The sequence below is a fragment of the Thunnus albacares genome, chromosome 4, assembly GCF_914725855.1.
Source record: "Thunnus albacares chromosome 4, fThuAlb1.1, whole genome shotgun sequence".
NCBI classification, from domain to species: Eukaryota; Metazoa; Chordata; class Actinopteri; order Scombriformes; family Scombridae; genus Thunnus; species Thunnus albacares.
The window spans coordinates 27,987,286-28,007,961 of record NC_058109.1 but is presented as its reverse complement, the minus strand read 5'-3'; the positions used below and the strand labels follow the sequence as shown (position 1 = coordinate 28,007,961).

General features: G+C 40.3%; 1 protein-coding gene across 3 annotated transcripts in view; it reads right to left on the bottom strand.

The window, feature by feature from the left end:
- Positions 1 to 20,676, bottom strand: part of LOC122981480 (chemokine-like protein TAFA-1) — a 113,169-nt gene that overhangs the window by 9,977 nt on the left and 82,516 nt on the right. For all 3 annotated transcript variants that reach the window (XR_006403248.1, XR_006403249.1, XM_044350223.1), the window contains exons 3-4: positions 10,213 to 10,353; positions 15 to 139 (exon numbers count right to left, since the gene is read on the bottom strand). Coding sequence is in view for 1 of the 3 variants with exons in the window: in XM_044350223.1 (XP_044206158.1) it covers positions 15 to 139; positions 10,213 to 10,353 (266 nt within the window). In the remaining 2 variants the exon portion in view is untranslated. The remainder of the gene's footprint in view (positions 1 to 14; positions 140 to 10,212; positions 10,354 to 20,676) is intronic.

Genomic DNA, 20,676 nt, shown 5'->3' with positions numbered 1-20,676 from the left:
GAGTGAGGTCTCACCCTTGTGGTCTTGATTTTGTTCCCAGAGGAGCACATCCATCCGGAGTTGTCAGGCAGAGTCTTACACTCTTCTCCCTCCAGACACGGCTCCATCTCACACCACCACTTTCCAATTACAATGGACGCTGGGGAAGGTGAGCATAGATATGTAACAAAGCAGGTTAGTTTATTAAACACAGACACACCTGTACGGGCACATTCATGTGTGTATGTTTACATCATAATGTACAGATACAAATACTGATAACACTGGGAGTGGAAGAAGAAAAATGTAAATTAAATAAGCAAATTAAATAGAAAAAACTAATGTAAGAGCAAAATAAGCATTAAAATGTAGCATAAATAATAATTAAGCACAATTAAAACATAAGGAGCAACCACATTAGGCGGAATCATCACAAAAAGTTGAACACATGTTGAAACCTCCCACGCAAACATATTTTGAGTACATATTATACACGGGCACACATACACAAGAACCCACACACTATATTATGAGCATCTCCAGAGGAACACCCAGCCATGTCTCTAAATGAATGTTTTTCCTCCTCTTCAGCCTCAGAGCTATTGTATCGTTGCTGCATGGGTACTTTGCTGTTGACAATAATGTCTTATACCAACAGAAATTAATCATTGTTTTGTTTTGATATAGCTACATTGCATGTAGGGGAGCAATCTCATTTTTAATCAAAACTAATTGCCTCTCATTAACAACCACTGAATTCTTCCTCCAGCTATCTGACAAAAACAAATATGTTCTCATCTTCTCATCAAGATCTCTCTCTTTTGCCTTCCCTCTCTTTCTATTTGTGTCTCTGGGTGACTGTGTGTCTATGTTCTGAAAATATGTTTTAAGTATTGAATGATACAAAAAACCCTGCACCTTTCATGATATATGAGTTGTCCCTTGCTTCCCTTTTCTTTCACATCCATACAGTTTCTAACTGAATTTGATGTAAAACAAAAAAAAAAATAAATAAATAAAAAAATATATACTTATAGTACATATATATAATCTGTAGCAGTATTTATATCTAGTGAGCTAAAAATCACTGTTTTAACAATGCATTTAAATAGTTTTTTTTCTTTTGATATCCAGAAGTCATTCTCTTTGAATTAAATCCTGGCACACCAATCTTTAGCATTCTTTCAAAGTCAAGTTGTGATTCATTTATTAACCATGATGCTTGAAAAAACTTTTTGTTTTTCAACACTCCTCTGTATCTGACAGCAAACGTGAAGTGTTCAAAACCATTTTTCAGACTTTAAATCATCTCCCCCCCCCCCCAGAATTTTTTCAGCATGTATGGCAATGTTTTTTTAAAAATTGGTGTTTAAATCTCCAAAGACTATTTTTCCTTTAATCATGTAGCCATAAGGATGTGAAGATCAAATGAATGGATGGGTGCAATTAGTTAAACCAGTATCATTATTTTTCCAAACTCCTTTTTTTTTTTAACCTTTTGGAAAATATTTTTTTCCCTCCAGCTTGTGTTGCCAAGGTTACAGGCCAACCACCAATCAATTGTGAGTATGAGCAACATGCCGTCTCCAAGTGATGGAAGAAGATGGTTAAACTGCAGTCCTTTGCTGCACACAGTGTGCTACGGTTCTGTGTGAACCCACTCACACACACAAATACATAACAGCAAAAGACTGGACACAGAGTTACACCCCACTGCTGTTCAGTGAACTTGCTGCAGATCCTGACTTCCTCCTTTGCTTTTCCCTCCATGAGCCCTGGGGGATACTGAACGCCAGAATGAGAGCATCCACTAACCAGCTGTGAACCCAACCTTTGGCTTTCCCCATGGCTGTTTACCTTTTCCACTAATTACCACATGTTGGTCCATCATCGACTGTGCTCCCTCTTTTTTGCTTTTTCCCCCTCTATCTTCATCCATGGGACACATATACATTTCATATCAGTAATCATGTTTATATTCAGCTGTTTAAGTGCGGTAAAACACCAAAACTATGCAGGGAGTCCTTGTTAAGTAGCAAATTATGACTAGGCTTGAGGAGACATGTTTAATCAGTTCTATCGAGTGATGATGACGTGCTGCGACGCTGCCACTCTGTTTAGACCCTTCTTCTTGCTGCAGAGAATGAGAGGGAACGCATAAGTTGTTTTTCATTAGACCACCAACCGAGGAAGATTTCTATTCAACGATGTGAATGCAGAATCCACTTGAAATCGAAAATGGTAAAGTAATACCTGCAAAGAAAAAATCAATTCCTTCAAATGGAACAAGAGTGAAAGCAGGGAACAGAGAAAGAAGGAAACAAAAACGAGGCAGGAGATTAAAACGCTGCCTGGCACTAGTAGCTGAAACATGAGAGCTGCTTTGTATAAAAATTGAATGATATTTACTGTACTTTACGGAACTGAATTCACCTCACCTCTGTGCCCTGAAATGTGTTCATGACGCATAGATAATTTATACAAGGTGAGGTGAGAAAATCACTGTGTAATTTTTCAAGTTTTTGTATTATTATTGTATTATTGTTATTGTATTTTGTATTATTTCCTCTCCATATGATGATCAGTACAGAGTGTATGTAGTGCCTCTGCAATGTTTTTGAATTCTGGAAGAGCAAAGGGCATTGATTTGTATAATTTGTTTTGACTGGTAACGTGGTTCTGTGGTTTGTTTTGACCATCAAGATATGTTAAAGTGTATTCTACATGCAGATAGCAGTGTTGTTTATATCATTTATGGTCAATGGCAGCATGCATCACCACATTAAGACATGTTCATCTTCTTCATGGCATCAATAAAATTCCATAATTGCACATTTTTATTATGGGTGTAAATTCACAAGGCTGTGCTTAAGTAGACATTATGACTCATTCGATTAAAAATAAAATATCCAACCGATAATATAAAAAATGGATTACCAGAGTCTGGACAAATTGCAGTGAGTGCCTAAGCCAAGAAATATACCATCCAGGAATTGTAAACTAGAGCAGGGCTGCAGGGTTGTGTTCAAATCATGATTTACTGTTAAAAACTTACTGTTTAAGTCATCCCTTAATAGATGCTCTTTTGCACAATCTTAATTAATATCTTGACAGCTTCCCATCTTGTGCTATACTAAAAAGAGAGTAAAACTTTAATGAGCAGTGATCATGAAATATATCTTAAATTTTATAAATATTCATACTCAAATTGGATCTTTGCCTTAAATGTCTATTTCAGTCAGTGGTACATGGCACATGTGGTAGACAGCACACCCGTCTAAGAAAAACACATCGCTGATGACATATCTGATGATGTGTCTGATGGCCATCAGAATAAAAACCAGACAGAGTCAAGCCTAATGTGAACATAGACACTTCATGTCCGTGGCTGTACCCAGGCCAGGACATCTGGCTCTGACCTTGACCATTGGAGAAGAGCCATCTCCGGGCCGAGATCCATGCATCACTCTCTGGTGACCACTGACCTCTAACAGTCGTTTTACTTTAACTACTCCCTGTGCAATCGTCAGCATAGAGGGTATAACCTTTGTTCCAACATCAGCAAACTTTACTCCTGCTCTGTCTGCTGGGGAGTGCAGTAGGGGGTGGTGGTGGTGGTGGGGGGGGGGGGTGGGGGGGGTGGGGGGCTTACCATGGACAACTGTGCTATATCCTCCTTTGGGCCAACTATTAATTTTCAGATCTATCTGTTTACAAGCTAAACGCTTTCAATGTGATTTACAGTACCATCACCAATTAACACAATCCTCACGTTGGCATAAAGTAGCCAATGTATCCTGCAAAAGATGACAGGTGGGCTTGGAATAATCAGGAAACAGGACTGATTCAAGATTTTAACCATGTAGCAGGTTGGAGTCTTTAGCTTTGATGGACAAACAACTGAGTGGGACTTGAATTGATTGAAAAACATGAAGCGATGGACCTTTTACAAGTGCATCTGTCAGATCACTGGTGAGCGGCCTATGTGATGGATTGAACTCACTGACACGTCCCTGCCAGGTAGCAGAATGTTTGAACACCTTGACGGATGAGGAAGAGAATTGATTTCTGTCTGTGTCACAATGTGAAAACGTGTCCGTGGGCTCAATGAATAGTTAATGTTTTTGAAGCGGCCGCACAGAGCCTAGTGGACTTACTTTAAATTAATCATAACGATGGCTTTCCAGTCTTGTCAGCTGTGGTCTCTTTTTTTGTGTGTGGTTACCCACGTAAATCAGTTGCCTTAAGTCAAGATCTGGAGCAGAGAGCGATTAAGCTTTAAATTTTTAATGCCATTTTGTTAGGTTGAATTTTTGAATTTTAGGGTGCAGGATCGATGTTTCTCACTGGATAATGCTGAAAATCCAGCACCACTTCAGGTTATCTATCTCTAGTACAAGTTCTTTAGGTTTCTGTCTCTTGCCCATAACCTGATCAGTTTACATCAGTGCTCTGTAGGTGTCCTGATTACTTAATTATTAAGCAAACAAACAACCAATCAATCATTCATTCATCTAATCATGCAACTAAGCATCCATTAATCAAGTGATCCCTCTTTCACTTTAGCGAAAGAATTACAGTGAATTAAAAAAACATTTCCATCTTAATGAGACAGAAGCATGAGTGCAAGCATTCTTGTAAAGTATTGGAAGGGTCATGGGAGCATGAAGCAAATGAAGCAAGTGTATAATTACAGCGGGACTGAGACTCAGACCCCTGAACCTGAGGTCAGTTTCAGAGAGTCATTATTCTGCATTAATCTTTGCCCCTCTCAGAGAAGAGAGAGCCGAGGTTTGATTAGCTATTCAGGAAATATCGTTTGGCTTTCTAATCACACAGCTTTTGTGAATTTCTGAATTTGTAATGAACACCCTGGCACCCACAGACTTGAAGAGGAATTGCTGTGTATTCATTTGATTATTTTCAGTATGGTTTTTAAATTCAAATGAATTATGAACAGTGGCACAGAAGCATTTCTCACTTTGCGTGACCTCAGATTCATTCACATGAAAATGGAAGGCACAGTTATACAACAAACACAAAGATACGAAGATACAAACAGCAAAGTTTATCAGGGAAAATGAAACAAACTAAAGGTAACGGGCAAACACATCATGTGGAATAATTCCATTTTTTTGTTTAACCACAACAAAATATACAGTATATGGCATTGTAGTATTTTGTATGAATACAGTTACACTAAAAACATTTATAGTTTATAAATAAATGTCTCATAAGATATTATGAGCCTTTTTGAGTGTGTCTGTGTGTGCACATGTGTAACTTTGTGCCCCTGGACTTGATGTGTGTGTGTGAGTGGGCGTGTACAGTATGTATGTGCCTATTAATGGACGAACAATGAATCCTTTTATTGTCTGATTATTTTCTTTCCTTTTTGTGGGTACAAAAGCGACTTAAGAAAATATATCTCCCACGCAACTGACAAAGATCCGCCTTGTTTCTGTGCTTCTCACTCAGCACAACTGAAAACTTGATACTCAGTAGTGAGAGCAGCAAAGAAATATGTTGCTTAAAAAAAATTGAGAGAGAGACATGCAGAGAAAAACAAAAGTTTGGAGACCTTTCCTTTAACCTCTCCTGACAGGTTAAAGGTTGAGAGTCTAATCACATCTTCAATGCTGTGAGAGCTCAGTGGGATGTGACAAAGATGGAGGAGAAAACCTGCTTCACGATCATTATCTTCAGCTTCTCGAAAGACACAAACATCTTTTTTGACCCAGGAGGATTTCAGTGTTTGTTAGTCTCTCTCTATGTCTCCCTGTGTGTTTGTTTGTCAGCAGGAGAAAGGAGTTATTGTTTTCTATTGTACAGTATAATGTGCTCCTTCTGTCCATCCCCTCAGGCAGCATCTGCAGCAGGTTTGCGTCTTCCCAACAACATAGGGGGGGCTCTGGAACAATATAGCTGTGCTGTGGGAAGCAGAGCTTTTATAACAGGAGCGTGTAATGTTCACTTCCTGTTCTTGAGTGTCATCATTTTGGACTTTACTATCCATGTAAGAAAGTTCATTAATTAATAAACTCTTGTAGATCAGATATATGCTTTTTTACACAAAACACATGCAAGCACAAGCTTTGTCAACAAGGAAATGCAGTCATGGCTCTACTTGTAATGAGAAGACATTACTGTGCATCTTATTCTATTATCTGATTCACTGTAACTCATAATGTGCATCTGTATGACCAGCACTGTATGTGAAAGAATCATAGCATTTCTCGTCCCTCCCCTCAAGTAGCGTCCATGTGTGTCTCCCCCCCCAGGATGTATCTCAAATGTACCATGACAACCTGTCATGCTCGGCTATACGCGCCCGCAGCCAAACAGAAGGGTTCATTCCCCATCAGTGATCAGCAGCGAGCGGGCATCTGCGTGCATCTCTTGTTGAAAGAGTTTACTGCTACAGCAGCTACATGACAACACAAAGTGGTAGCATGTGTGCGTATTAGGGCATCTGCATGCATGTGTTGAGTGAATGAATGCATGTGTGTGTGTGTGTGTGTGTGTGTATTTCTGTGTATGTGTGTATTTATGTCCATACTGTGGCTGAGGGCTTACATGTCTCATACACTGGGATAAAGGCAGTGGTGCAGTGATGAGCGCCTAATCTCGGCGCATGTGATCGGCCCGGCGAGGCAGGAGAGATATGAGCGTTTGACTTGTTAAAAGGGATGTTCTTCACTAAGAGCCTCGTTGGCCCTGACATAACTGGGACATAGTTCTCCTTGTCAAAGTTAATAATCAATTCCCACAACGGGGATAATCTGACAGCAGACCCCTACTGAGCATGACGCCTCCCAACGCAAGCTGTCGTCACATCCCCATATATTAATAACAACCAAAACAGTTACCAATAGCAACTGGAATAACCCCATGTGGCCTGTATTCATGAGGTAGTAAACATTCAACAATAGGACTGATGTTCACAGTGTGCTTTGATGTTGGAGTTTGATGCTAATGACTGATAATACAGCACTTCAGGGAGACTGCCTGTGGCTGCAAATTTGGCCAAAGATAAAGGAGTGTTCACTCCTCCAGGCTCTATATGTGTGTCCAAACCAAATGACCTCTGAAGATATACTTTTGATTTGTTATATCAGAGCACTGGCTGTTTTTTTTATTTATTTATTTATTTATTTTTCGTGGGTACATAACCTGTGTATGGTACAGTGGTGGCAGGTGTCCCCCGGGGGTGGTGAGATGAGCTGGGCTGTGGCATCATTCCTCATCTGGACGGACCATTAATAACGCCAGGACCTGGGGAGAAAGCTCCATCTGGGCCAGGCTGGTGCGCTGCTGAGGGGACAGACCACTGACTCCACAAGTCTATAATCCCTCACACGGTGCAACAGCAGCCCACGGGCACAGTTGACAAACACGCACAACTTTATGGTGTAGCTTTCCTAGACAATCAAAAGCCTAGAACAGAAAACCCTCCTCCTGTGTCCATTGATTTCCACACTTACAAAAAAGTTCCCTTAATTAAATGATGCATTTGCAACGCATGACACTTCCAACTACAAATGAGCTCTTATGAATAATCACATAATTATTGCGCCTGCCCTTCCGCCCTTATCCTGCGGTGGCTTCTGTGTTAAATAAATAACAAATAGCCTCTTTCACTGTCAAGCAGGTGAAAATTATCCAAGCGGGGAGGTGAAGGCCCTAAATAAAGAAAATGCATTTATTAAGAGTTCAGGTCATTTTAACTGTGGTGGTGTGGTGCAATGGTACTCAATACCGGAGCGGTGCTGCTCAGTGGCTTGTCATTTCCATTTTTATCACCACTCCCTATATAAGTGCTTGTTAATCAATACCCTAACAGCAAGGATTCTCTCGCTGCAGGAGCCTGAAGCATAGAGGCATGAAGTGTTAACAACATCTCCTACTTCTCCACCTCCATGCCTCAAACTGTGTGATGTACTTTCTGATTTGTCTACCTTTGTCCAACTTCAACTTGCAACTTTGCATTTCTTAATGACAGGATGAAAAAAAGGCCTGATGCCTCAAGTCACATTCATGTTTTATCATGATAGTCAGCCAGCATGGTTTTCATCTTAAGAACTGAGGCATCATTTTTAGTTGTGGGTGAGAAAATGTCTAATGTTAAGGTTTTCAGGTATTTTATCAAGTCTGTCTAGGCCACAGTCAGTGATAAAAAAAAAACAAAATAGACCTCATGCAAAAACCACTCGTTTGAACAGATTTATTTCCTAAGTGGCACATATGAGTGGTCTTGACCTGTCGTACAATTTATATTTCTCCACAGGGGAAAAAACTCTCACTTTGCTAATTTTGTTTTAACAAGACTTTTTAGCATCTCACATCACGTTAAACCATTCCCTGTTTATTTCTGTCACAGTGCGACACTGCTTTGATGACACGTTGTTGGCAGCTGTATTCATATTTTTAGCTTGTTAGGGTCCTCTACTAAGACTACTGACACTGCTGAAACTTTTTATGTTTTTGTCTGCTGATTTCCAACCTAACATTTTTATGAATTAAACTTGCCCACAAACAGAGCAGAACGTCTTGGCAATTTCAAATGTGTCAGTTATGCAAATGATCAAATCTCACAAACACACACCTTGTCATGAACAGATGATCATCAGGATGAAACCAGCTATTAATTACAAGTTTGTACAGAGTTTGTTGAATCTGACTTGGAATACTCAAATGAGCAAACATCACAAGAGAAGATTTTAAGGATTTTAAGGATAATAATATGAAAATGTTCTTGCATGAGAGCCAATCTGAGTGAAAGTCCCTTGTCTGTTGGGTACTACTGAGGAGACAGTGTCTGGTTGTCTGCCTCTCTGCATAAATATGACACTGTCTGCTAAAAAAGAATGTCGAGTTGCGGCTCAAGGTCAGAACTCTGTAAATGTTTCATTCAGGAGATGTCTCCAACCACAGGGCAAACAGAACATCAGTTTCTTGAACAAAAAATGTCTCAAGGACTAAAAACTCAGCTGTTTGAGGTAAATTTTCATCAAACCAGAAGAAAGTTCTTTTGTGTCATCCCTGACTCATATCTAATTCATATTCTAGGATCTTCTCAAGTGTCAGCTATGGCTAACCAACCCTGTGAAACCCACTGAGCAGGCCTGTCTGGCCCTTCATGTAACATCCCTCATAATGAAGACATTTTGGTGTCATTTCTTTGCAAGAGGGCAGTCAGAGAGATGATTTTGATCTCTTGTGAAGGTGGAGGTGAAAAGATGTAGACTGAGGAGCAATAAATGAGCTCCATGGAGTGAAGGGGGCATTGCAGTTCTGTCTCAGTAGACTTGTGACTTCCTGTCGGCTTTTTTTTTTTTTGTTCAATGGGGCTGTCTCTGCTTGATTGTTTTCTTCAGCTGAGGTAAATCAGGTGCACTAGCCTGGAGCTTCCCTGACTTGTGTTTATTAGTTATTCATTTCCATCAGCCTTATCTGCCTTAGGAAACGTGATCTGCAACATGCTCCCTGCTCAGGTGTTCAACAGCCCAAATGGATCATCCTCTATCTCTCATGATGCCCAGCAGCACAGAACTACTGGGTTCTTAATGGTTGAATGCAGTTTTATTATTAGCGAAATTAGAGAAAGCTGTATTGCCTTATATGCTAGGTCTTGGTGATGATGAATGAGTGTTTTTGAAATAATTAACTTAAAGATAACCCCACCTGGAAACCATATTTTGTTTCTGACATGTGATGTTATTCTCTATGACATGCTGGTGCTGTAGCTGCAGTGTAGCAGAATGAGTCAGAGAAATCTCTTATGTAATACTTAATTCAACAATCAATACCTTGGCCCATGCATGTATGTTCAAAGTATTGCTTTAACAAACCAAGCAGAAGTGTGCAGTGGTATTTACTTGTCAGCTTTCAATCCATATCCTCACTTAATAGTCTCAGATTTCTTGCAATATTCTTAAAATTGCATCCTAATTTACTGTAACTGACTTCAGATTAATTGCAATTTATTCACTATTTGTTATATTTGTTAACAATCTTTAAGTGATATCATAATTTCGTTTCATGACAGTGTCCTATTTAATGTTAATTTGATATAAATATTTTTACAAAAAAATGCAAAGTGTTTCTTTAACAGTATGGAATTACTAGTAGAGCAGGTACCTATCAGACTGCACTGAACATTTTTTCGCCTCATAAGAGCACTCTGTAATAAATAACAGCAATACAATGTGAAAACACATGAGATTTCCTCACCATCCACACAGGAGGGTTTGTTGCGTGTCGTCCCGGCCACTTTCCCCGGTAAACAGGAGCACTTGACTGTTTGAGAACGCTCCTCGATACGATTCTTGTTACAGCATCGGTGGGCAGCAATCACCTCACACGTACCTCCCTCTGCAGACAGATAAGCAGACAAAGAGGTACACGGTCAGTGTGTGTGTGAAGAAACATGTCACAAAAAATTAACAGAGGCATCCACATATAGAGGTCCTGCAAGTTTTCATTACCTGACTGTAAGTCAGTTGGATTTTTAACATCAAAAATCCAAATAAATAACAATAATGTCAATGAAAAATAATAGGCTTACGATGCTCAACTACCTCACGTCATATCATTTGAGGCATGCTGCAGTAAAATTATTGGGCACTCACACGTAAGTATGTGTAACAAATTGGCCCTCGAGGCATCTCAATTATGTTATCTAATTGCCTCTCACTCAGTGCTGGCTGTCCTCACTCCATACCAATCAGCCCATGTTGAAGATCACATCATGCATTCAGTATGTATTAATGTGCCTGTCTTTGCATTTTTGATGTCTCCCATATGTTGTCAATATAATCAAAAAGGGACGAATCTTTTGTCTCTGCTTCTTCTTTTGAGACATGAGACTTAAATGGCTGACACTTTTAAGTCTCATGCCTTAGCCAATACAGTCTTAGGCTATACTACACTAAAGCATTAACTCCAAAGCATAGCTGACATCAGCCAGAGCAAATGCTGTACAATAGGTCCTAGTCTGACAAAGGAGAATGTCAAAAAAAATTCGGTGAAAAGAGAAGGTGATATGCGCCAATAGCGGTGCGGGTCAAAATAACAATAGGGAGGGTTGCCCATGGGAGGGAGAGGGGGTGATGGAGCTGAGGGACATCCTGGAATGAGTGAGACAGGGAGAGAGAGAGAGAGAGAGCTAGAGGACAAGGTGTGTCTGGCTGCCAGGGACTGACCATGCCAGTGAGTAATGAGGGAGCCACTGGAAGTGCCCCCTTCACACAATTATAAAGCAAGGGGCTAATGCAGCCAGCGGAGCTGCAGGAGAGAGGCCCTCCATCACAGCTCTCCCCTTTCCTCACGCCCCAGGAAAAACTCTTTATCTTCCCTTGACAGCCACCGCAACAGACACCATCGTCCAACAAACTGGAGCTCATCCCAGGACAGAGGAGAGGAGAGGAGAGGAGAGGAGAGGAGAGGAGAGGAGAGGAGAAGAGAAGAGAAGAGAAGAGAAGAGAAGAGAAGAGAAGAGAAGAGAAGAGAAGAGAAGAGAAGAGAAGAGAAGAGAAGAGAAGAGAAGAGAAATAGGGGAGGGTTGAAGTTATCCTCTCAAATCTACTGAATGGATAGAGTGTAAAAAGGGGAGGCAACCAAATGCCACATTCCATCTTGTTTGTGCCTTATTTCACTCGGCCGTACCACATTTTAAAGAGGACATCCTGCTGCGGTGAGAAGATGCATTTGCTTCCACTGGCATGACAACAACCGGTGTGTGTTTCTCTGGCTGGGCTGGTTGTGCAAATGTTTGAAATGGCTCGGGTCATGAATTACGGAACGGAGCTCCCAGCAGCCCAGACAAGTTTGGCAACAGTTTTCTTCTCCCATTCCCATCAATGTCTGCCATGGCCAGACCAAAGGCCGCTGAGTCCTGGATTAAAAGGCAAACATTTGTGGTCCTGCTGGACTGTTCTGTCGTGCAGTATTAATGTCACTCTCTCAGTGCTTGTTGTTAGATATTTCTGGGCAGGAGGAGGCAGAACACAGACTATAAAAGTGAGGAGAATATCCCTTGAGTGTGCTAAAACCACAAACTCCACAATGTGTTGGCTTGTTGAATATTTTACTGACGGCTTCCTGACCTGCAGACATGCTTTCAAGTCAAAACTGATCTCTGAATAAGTGAGAAGTTTATACAGAATACTGAATTGGGTTGAATCCCCTCAGCAAGCTTCTACACCTGATTTGCAGGTTAGGATTACAGAGGTGTAACCTGCAAACATCTGACAAGGGACAACAAAAGGCAATGCTTATAATATTCATATCACAATTACCTTTGTGTGAATGTTATGTGACTTGGCCAGAAGTGTAACTTTTAAATTTGGTTCTCCGGTGGGACTTAAGTTACAGAAACGTCTAACAACTTTTTACAGCTTATTACAGACAAGACAGAGGTTGTTATCATTGCCTCAGACAGTATAGTTCCCAAGGTTGCTCAGAGTATTGGGTCCCTTTCCACAGCTGTTTGTTCTAATTTAAGAAATCTTGGTTTTATATTTGATCAGACTATGCAATTCGATCAGCATATTAAATCATTGAACAGTACATGTTTTTCCCAACTAAGAAATATTGCAAAACTTAGGTCTGTCATATCACAACCGGAGCTTGAGATGATTATTCATTCTTTTATATCATCCTGGCTGGACTATTGCAATTCCCTTTTCACCTGTCTCAGAAAGTCATCTCTGAACTGCCTACAAATGGTCCAGAATGCTGCTGTGAGGCTGTTAACTCACATCACACCCATTTTAAGTTCTTTACATTGATTTCCCATCAGGTTTAGGATTAATTTTAAGGTTCTTGTTTTCACATATAGAGCCTTGCATGGACAGGCACCTGAGTACATCTGTGACTTCCCCCATCCTTATATCGCCAGTAGGTTACTTAGGACTTCTGACCAGGGCCTAATGACTGTCCCTCGCTCTCGACTGAAAACAAAAGGTGATCGTGCCTTTAATGTAGTGGCTCGAACAATATGGAACTTTTCCTTTAGATATATGGTCTGCAGTCTCTGTAAAAGCTTTTAAAAAGCAACTGAAGACTGATCTTTTTGGAGTACCCTGTTGCCTGTCTTTTGCTTATATATTAACTTTAATTAGTGCCTTGTGTTTTTATTGCTTGTATGTTTTATGGTCTTATTTTGAACTTTTGTTCTTGTGAAGCACTTTGTGAATTTTATGTCTGTGAAAGGTGCTATACTAAATAAACTTACTATTATTGTTATCATTAAATACTCAAATTTATATGTAACCTTGTGTCAGAACCACTAAATCAAGAAACTGATCACTTATTTCAATTGGTTATACAATTAAATGTTGTAGAGAAGGCTCTGCTCTTTGAGGAATCTTTCATCGGTGCAGCAACAGGGAATCTACTGGGAGAACAAATTGCCTGTAACATAATAGTGCAGAATCAAGGACAGATGCAAACATAAATTACCATTAGAGCTTAGCAAATCAATACCAAAGCTTCAATCACATAACACATTGGGCTGCTAGAGGGAGTTGAGGCAGCAAACAGTGTTGAATGGGTGTCAGAAGAGTTATAGTGAGAACTGACAGGTTATATAGGGTGCCTAGTACCCTTGTATAGATGGGACTGGATGTTAAGTCAGCTGGTGGTCCAACAGATGATGCATCATTGGGCTGATAAGCATGAATGCAACGGCTGATGCGATCTTGACTTGAGCATTCTGCCAGACCTAATGCTATGCTCCATTCTAGATGTTGTAAAGAGAGTAGTGTAATAGTTTTGACTGGGCGATCACTGAGTTACACGATTGTAAAGCAGGTTCATCATTGTAGCTTTAGTTTAGAAGGGAGCCCACCACTGATAGAAGACTAACACTTACATTTGGTCATTAGGATTGGTTCAGGATGGGGAGTCCAATCATGGACAGGTGCTGAGAGCAATCATACTTCCAGCTGTTCCAGCATGAGGTCATAACTTAAACTTCATTATAACTTTCTTCTAAAGTTATAATAACTCGTATAATAACTGTAATGTGGTGATGTAAATGTTCTTCAGTTACTTAAATTACATGATTTGTAGGGTGAATATAGAATATTGTTGTATTTGTTGAGCATGTTTTACTTTAACATGTCTGACTGCATACAATTAAGTAGGAAAGAAAACACTGATGATTAATGATTATTAATATCCTTATTTTCATTATTATTAGTCTACATTTGGGAATATCCCTAACACGCACACATAAGCACATGCTTGTGTGTGTGTATCAGCAGTGGGGTGAAGTCCAGCCATCAGCCAGGTGGACATTAGGCGTGATCACTATGAACCATCTGGTATGTGGAGGAGAGAGCAGTGTAAATGGCTTCACAATGACTCTACTGAGCCAGTCACAAGAGCCACTTAAACGACAAATGACCACTTGGACTAGATATAATCCCATTCAGGTAGCTTGGAGCTCACGGTGGAGTAAATAACAATCCATTATCAGTGTCTGAGTTTGCGTGTGTGTGTTCATGTGTGTGTCTGTGTCCATATGAGTTGGTTTATTCATATGACATTTGGTAGTATTTCATAACAGATATGTTCTGCTCAAGTGCACAGTAGTAACTGTGTGTGCATTCCGGTGCTTTATGGGTTCACAACAACTTGATACATGACTGTGGGTTGTGATGGATGTTTTGCTTGGAGCCTGTCAGGCAGCTAAAGGGGTTAAACCAACCTGCTAAGATAGAGTGGGTAGCTGTGTACTCTAGCCTTTGGTGAGGGGAGGTGAAGGGCATCGATGGGACCATCGACTGGTCATTTTTCTCTTGGCGGCCTACAGTGACAGCAGCCATTAAATGACTGGATGAGGTGATTATGTTTAAGGAAATCAATGCTTCATTGTTTTCAGCTTAGCCCAACGGCCAATTAGGAGCTGTTAATGAGGGAAGTTGTAAAATGTGGAGACAGATAAGGGGAGAAGGAATGGGAGCTGAAGACGAAAAGTCATGCTTCATATTAAAGTAGTCTGCAGAGAATTTGACATTTGCAGCATGAAAAGTTACACTTTTACATAACAGTAATGCAAAGGTGTGCATGTAAATAAATTTGTGCACACACATACATGCATAAAACCCACACATATACAGTAGATTGATCACCATTAAGAGCTACAGCAGCCAACCTCATGACTACCACAGGTTTTATTATGCCTGTGCATAAACTCAAGGTCATAATAACATATATGACATGTTTACATATTTATTCTGCAACATCAAAAGACTCCAGGCTCACAGGAGTGAGAGTGACAGTTTATTTTTATCCTCTGGGTGACAAAAAAATGTACTCAACTGGCAGCTGATTGCCTTCTGATCTCACTGCATCTGGCAATTTTTTGACACAGAAATAAATGCAGGTGCTGGTGACAATGTCACCGCAAAAAAAAAACAAAAAAAACAACAATAACCAAAAAATCCTCTTTCCACCACACCTTGGCTCAGCTTCTATGCAGAGTGGCCAAGAGCAGTAATCACTGGCTCACCATCAGCAAGCATTTCACCTTCTCTCCCTCTAACACTCTTTAGCTCTCTCTCTCACACTGATTCTCTCAGTGCTACAGTTATTAAGTAATGACATATGGCCGAGGGAAGGAACACAGCAGTTGGGAAAACTTAAGCCTCTCAAGAACTCGTCATAACAACTTAATCAGTGCACACTCAGGTGAAAATAAGCTGTTTCTGCATACTGGAGTGCTGGTTTTGTTTTGCCAGAAAGGCAGCTGCTGCATCAACCATCCAGTCTGTTTTTCTTTACAATTTCTCCTTCTTTGTGGGCTTGTTGTCATTCCCCAGTGCCTCTGCATCACTGACAGCGATCCACTGTCTTAGTACTTCTAATTGTCAATTTACATCTCAGGTGGCAACAAGAATTATGGTTCCCATCGTCGGAAAATAAATGTAGACATGTGTTGAGCTAAGAAATGTAAATTTGACTCTGTGGCCTTATTCAAGAGGCAGAGGGAGAGCTGCATTTCAAATTACTGCTGAAAATGATGCATATTTGGAAGACAAATTGAGAATCTCACATTCGCCAAATGCGTTTTCGCTAGAACAAAGTTGCTTTGTACTGTGTGCTAGAGAAGGCAATTCAACCCACAACATTTTATTATGCAGCAGATTGTTGATTGAGATAGTTTATTTCTGTCAACTTTTGTGCTATGAATTCATGCATAATGGAAATTACCTTTTTATTACTTATGAGGCATAGTTTTAAAATACATGATTGAAATGTTGTCAGATATGTCCAGAATCTCTATTCTACTCTATTCTGTTTGTCCCGATTAGTTTTATGTTTTTCAGATTTGAAGGAAGAAAAAAGAAGGATATTAATGATCTGTTTCAAGAGGCAAAGGCATCAAAGTGGCTGTGGGCCAGCTGTCCCACTGCATATATGTTTAATGACACTCATCAGAATTTAGCTTTTCATTACTTAAACATCAAGTTGGAACTTCTCGAACACTCCCCCTGATTACTTAGGATAATGTTTAAACATGCTACAAAGCACTGTCGAGTGGCTTCCAAATGGGGGCCTTGGAGGCAGTGCCAGAGAACAACTTTTTATGTCCTTCCTTTTGGCAACTGATACTGTTTATATATTTTATCAGAAATTACACAACCCTTATTTACTGTTTCCTACTTCTGTAACGGGACCAGTTAAAATGGATAGTGTGTGAGGATAAATCCCTGGAAGGAGCAGAATTAGACCTTACTGCTATATTTTCACAGTGGAGTATATCACTTCTGTGGTGCTAATGCTCTCTGTATCACACCTCATAGAGTATGAGGGGTATGTGTGAAGCAGCATAATAGGGGAAAAAGCAGGGAGTGATTGCATGCATAGTGCATATTTCTGTGCATATGCCACATTAGTGCTGTGCTGGTATGCATGTCACTGAATGGAGGTGTTAACATGGAAACTGATGGCATGTACAGAGGGTAGTTTGTTGATAAAAGCATGAAACGACACCATTAACGCCTCTTAAGGTTTGGACGCAGAGTATTTCTTTGCAGTGGCAAATTTCTCTTGGTCTTTGAGAGTAAATCGTCCACTAGGGCTTGAGCCTTAGCCACTTGTTCTCACTCTGAAGTCCTTTCCCAGAGAGCTGACTCTTGCCAATGAATAATAAAAGGTAGCCTCAAGGAGGAAGGCTACCAGAAGAGCTTGCACCGTTCACCACTAAGCACATCTAAAGAGGTGGGAGGAATGCCAGCTTTGGGACTTTGTATGGCACAAAATGTCTCTAAGAATAACAAACAAACAAATTAATCTCAGGCGTTGTTAACCATCTCATCTGAAAACCTCCTGAGCCACTGATGTATCAGGAGATGGAGTGGATTCACTGTTTATCAAATACCTATCAGCAGCACCCTGTTGTAGTGATCCGTATGGTTTCTCTGACCTCAGCCAGTGTGAAGGCTTCAGGCTGGTTTCTCTCTGACCCTTATGTGGCCTGGATTTCACTTTCCTCCTAAGGCAGCATCACCCACTGTAACGGCAGTAGACAAACAAGTGGACACAGCAGCTATAGTAGCGCCAGCAGCTATCACAAACCTGAGTGAGAGAGGGGGAGAAGGAGGAGAGGGGAGAAAGACACTCTACAGCTCAAGCTGACTGACAGGAACCACTGACCCAGCTATACTGGAGTCACATGAATCAATGTTGTTTTCCCCTCCCTACTGCTGGTATGGCTTACTTCTGGATCTTGCTATGCTCCTACAGAATATTGAATACCACTTTACTCCGGTCAAACTTATAGAAACCTACTATGGAGTTTGATGAATGAGAGCGAAGTCAGAGGAAAAAAGACACAAAAAGAAAAACATAATATGTGCATTTTGCTTTTAAAAGGTATTTTTCATCCAAGGAGACATGAAAATAAGCTCCAGTTTACTGAACAGGAAAAGTATTGTGCAGAAATTGCACCATTGGTGGTAATAGTCTTGACATCTTTAACAGGTAATTCCATTAGTACGAATAAGAGATGGTGCTGCTGGCCACGGCCCTGGTCGATTCTTAATCACCTGTATGGGTTTCCTCTCGTGGGCCTGTATGACTCCAATGCTCACATCTTTATGGTTATTAAAGTTAACGATTGCTGCGTGCCTCATTTACCAAGGCTCTATCAATACCAGTTCAGCACCATGAAATTACCCCGGTCCAGAGGGAGCAGCGTGACAAACCGGATTAAGAAGGGCTCTGTAATACCCTGGCATATATAACTCTCCATGTCATGGACTCAGCCCACTGCAAGAAGACCCACTGCCAAGCTCAAGCCCCGTGAAGAGGGGGGGGGGGGGGGGGGGGGGGGCACTACAGGGTCTGCTGAAAACCATTATGGCTTAAATGTCAATTCTAGCTTTTATTACCCACATGGTTGTTTAGAAAAGCGATGAAAACTAATAGACAAAAAACAAAACAAACAAACAAAAAAAAAAACAACACACCATTTCGGAGAAAACACATAAAAAGTTCTCAGAAGTTACCTTACAGATGAATGGAAAAAGGTAGTGATTATGGTAAATATATGCAGGATGTAACCTACTTCTGTGGTCTTTCAGGTGTAAGGATAACTTTGTTGGATACTCTTGTATGAGCACAACAGTTATTTTTTCGGTGGCGAAGGGCTTCATTGCATTTCAAATGTGCTTATCCTTATCCTGCTTATCTTATTTCCATGACAGGAGGGTGAAGCCAGAAATAGTGTAGTGCAATGCCAGAAATACTATTATACAGAATTTACTGTATGCTGTCACAGTCATATAAAGAAAAGCATTAGATAAAATCAGCAAACTACTATTTATCACTTCTTGTATCTCAGTTTATTACTCTCTTCAGGTTGTGTGTACTTTCTTGTGTCTTTACAAACCCACACAACCATCGGATCGTGTTTTACTGCACCCTGCAGTACAGTTGGCACTGCCTGACCTCTATTCAATGTCCATATGACACAGGTCACTGCTCACTCTAAATGAGAGTCGGATGGTGAAATGAGCAACTAAATTGTCCATTCACAATCACAAAACTGCCTTTTTGAACGGCACCATGGAGAAGCCTTCAAAAAGTCACATTCCTTGGAAGAAAACAATTGGATGCTGTGAGCCCTGGAAAATGGCCTGAATATAGACCATGAGTTTCAGTTCACCTCTTCTAAAGGAAAAAAGTTCTGAAAATGGCAAAAAGTGAAGTTACAAAAAGCTATATAGGTCTGTTTAGTATGACAGGATGTAGCTTTTGTCTGGTCAGATTTATCTTAAATATTGTGCGACACAAAATTACAATGTGAAGGAGCTATGATGTGGAGAACATGGTGGCTGTCTCAACCAGTGATCAAGCCATAGCAGGGCTTCTGCGTGTGGGGTCTGGAACGACATGACACTCTAGGTTCAGGCAAGGTCTGCTTGGATTACTAGCAATACATTATCTAATATGCATAATGCATCAGAATGCACTTAACATCAAATTATGGATGCATGCAAAAATTCCCAGAGCAGTGTACAGTACGTAGAGAAAGGGCACTTTGCTGAGCAAATAATCTGCCCACTTTCTGTAAAGCCAAGCTATCAGGGAGTTGCATGATTTTGCATAACTTGGCCCCATATGCAATAAATGTTAATAAGCTCGTATCCTTCTCACTGGCATGTCTGCATATTTTAATTCTGTCTTAAAGCATTAGCCAGTTGGATGTGTGTCTGGTAATGTTGTCTCTTATTTATTTATATATTCATTCATTTATTTATTTATTTTATAGTAAATAATTGTAGGCACAAACAGAAATTCAAATGTGCTACTGTAGCATGTCTACATACAAACACATAACTCCAGGCTGTTAGTGCAAATGTGGCTAGAAAACTGTGGAAAATGGCCCTGCTTTGCCATGTACTGTAACTGGTTCAAGCCAATTTGAACCAAAGCATTCTGGTCTCAAGCGTGCATGCTACATCTAACTAATTACATATTTCTCAAATGTGTCAAGACCCAGGAATCTGTTTACAACAAGCTTTACGACTATGTTCTACAATTCAGTGCCTGTATTCTCAGTTAAGTTCCAGTGTCATTGGCTGACATGTACAGTACGTGACAAAGTGTTTTCCACTAAGCACCTTATTAAAATGGATATTGGCTTTAAATGACACATTGCAAGATGATATAGCATTGATCACTTTCCAAAAGACCGACTTCCACATGATGATCAATCTAAGTCAGAGCAAAAGGGAGGAAAATCAATGTGCTAAACACTTAGCTGCTGTTTGACAATTCAGAGTAACGATGTCAGATGTGGCATTTAGTGGTTGACCTTGCTCTCGGTGGCAGCAAGGGCAGGAGCGTGTTGTGAACTACGAGAAAGACATTAACATGAAGCTGTCATAAAGAGCTATAATCTATCATGGTTGAAGAATATTCATTTAAACTGATCAGGAAATAGCCCTTTCTATTAATTTCTTTCTCATACCTGCTTTCTAGATATTTGTCAGACTCAAAAATCCCTTTTGTGAACTTGAATCACATTGTTTCACGATTATCTTAATCCATGGATTAGGGCACAAGGGTTATTTCACCAAAATAACCATCATTTGCCATCGTTATCCCCCTAATTTCATCTGTGGTTTTTAGATTATAAAATGTGTTTACTGTAATTACTTTCGCTATTTCACAAATATT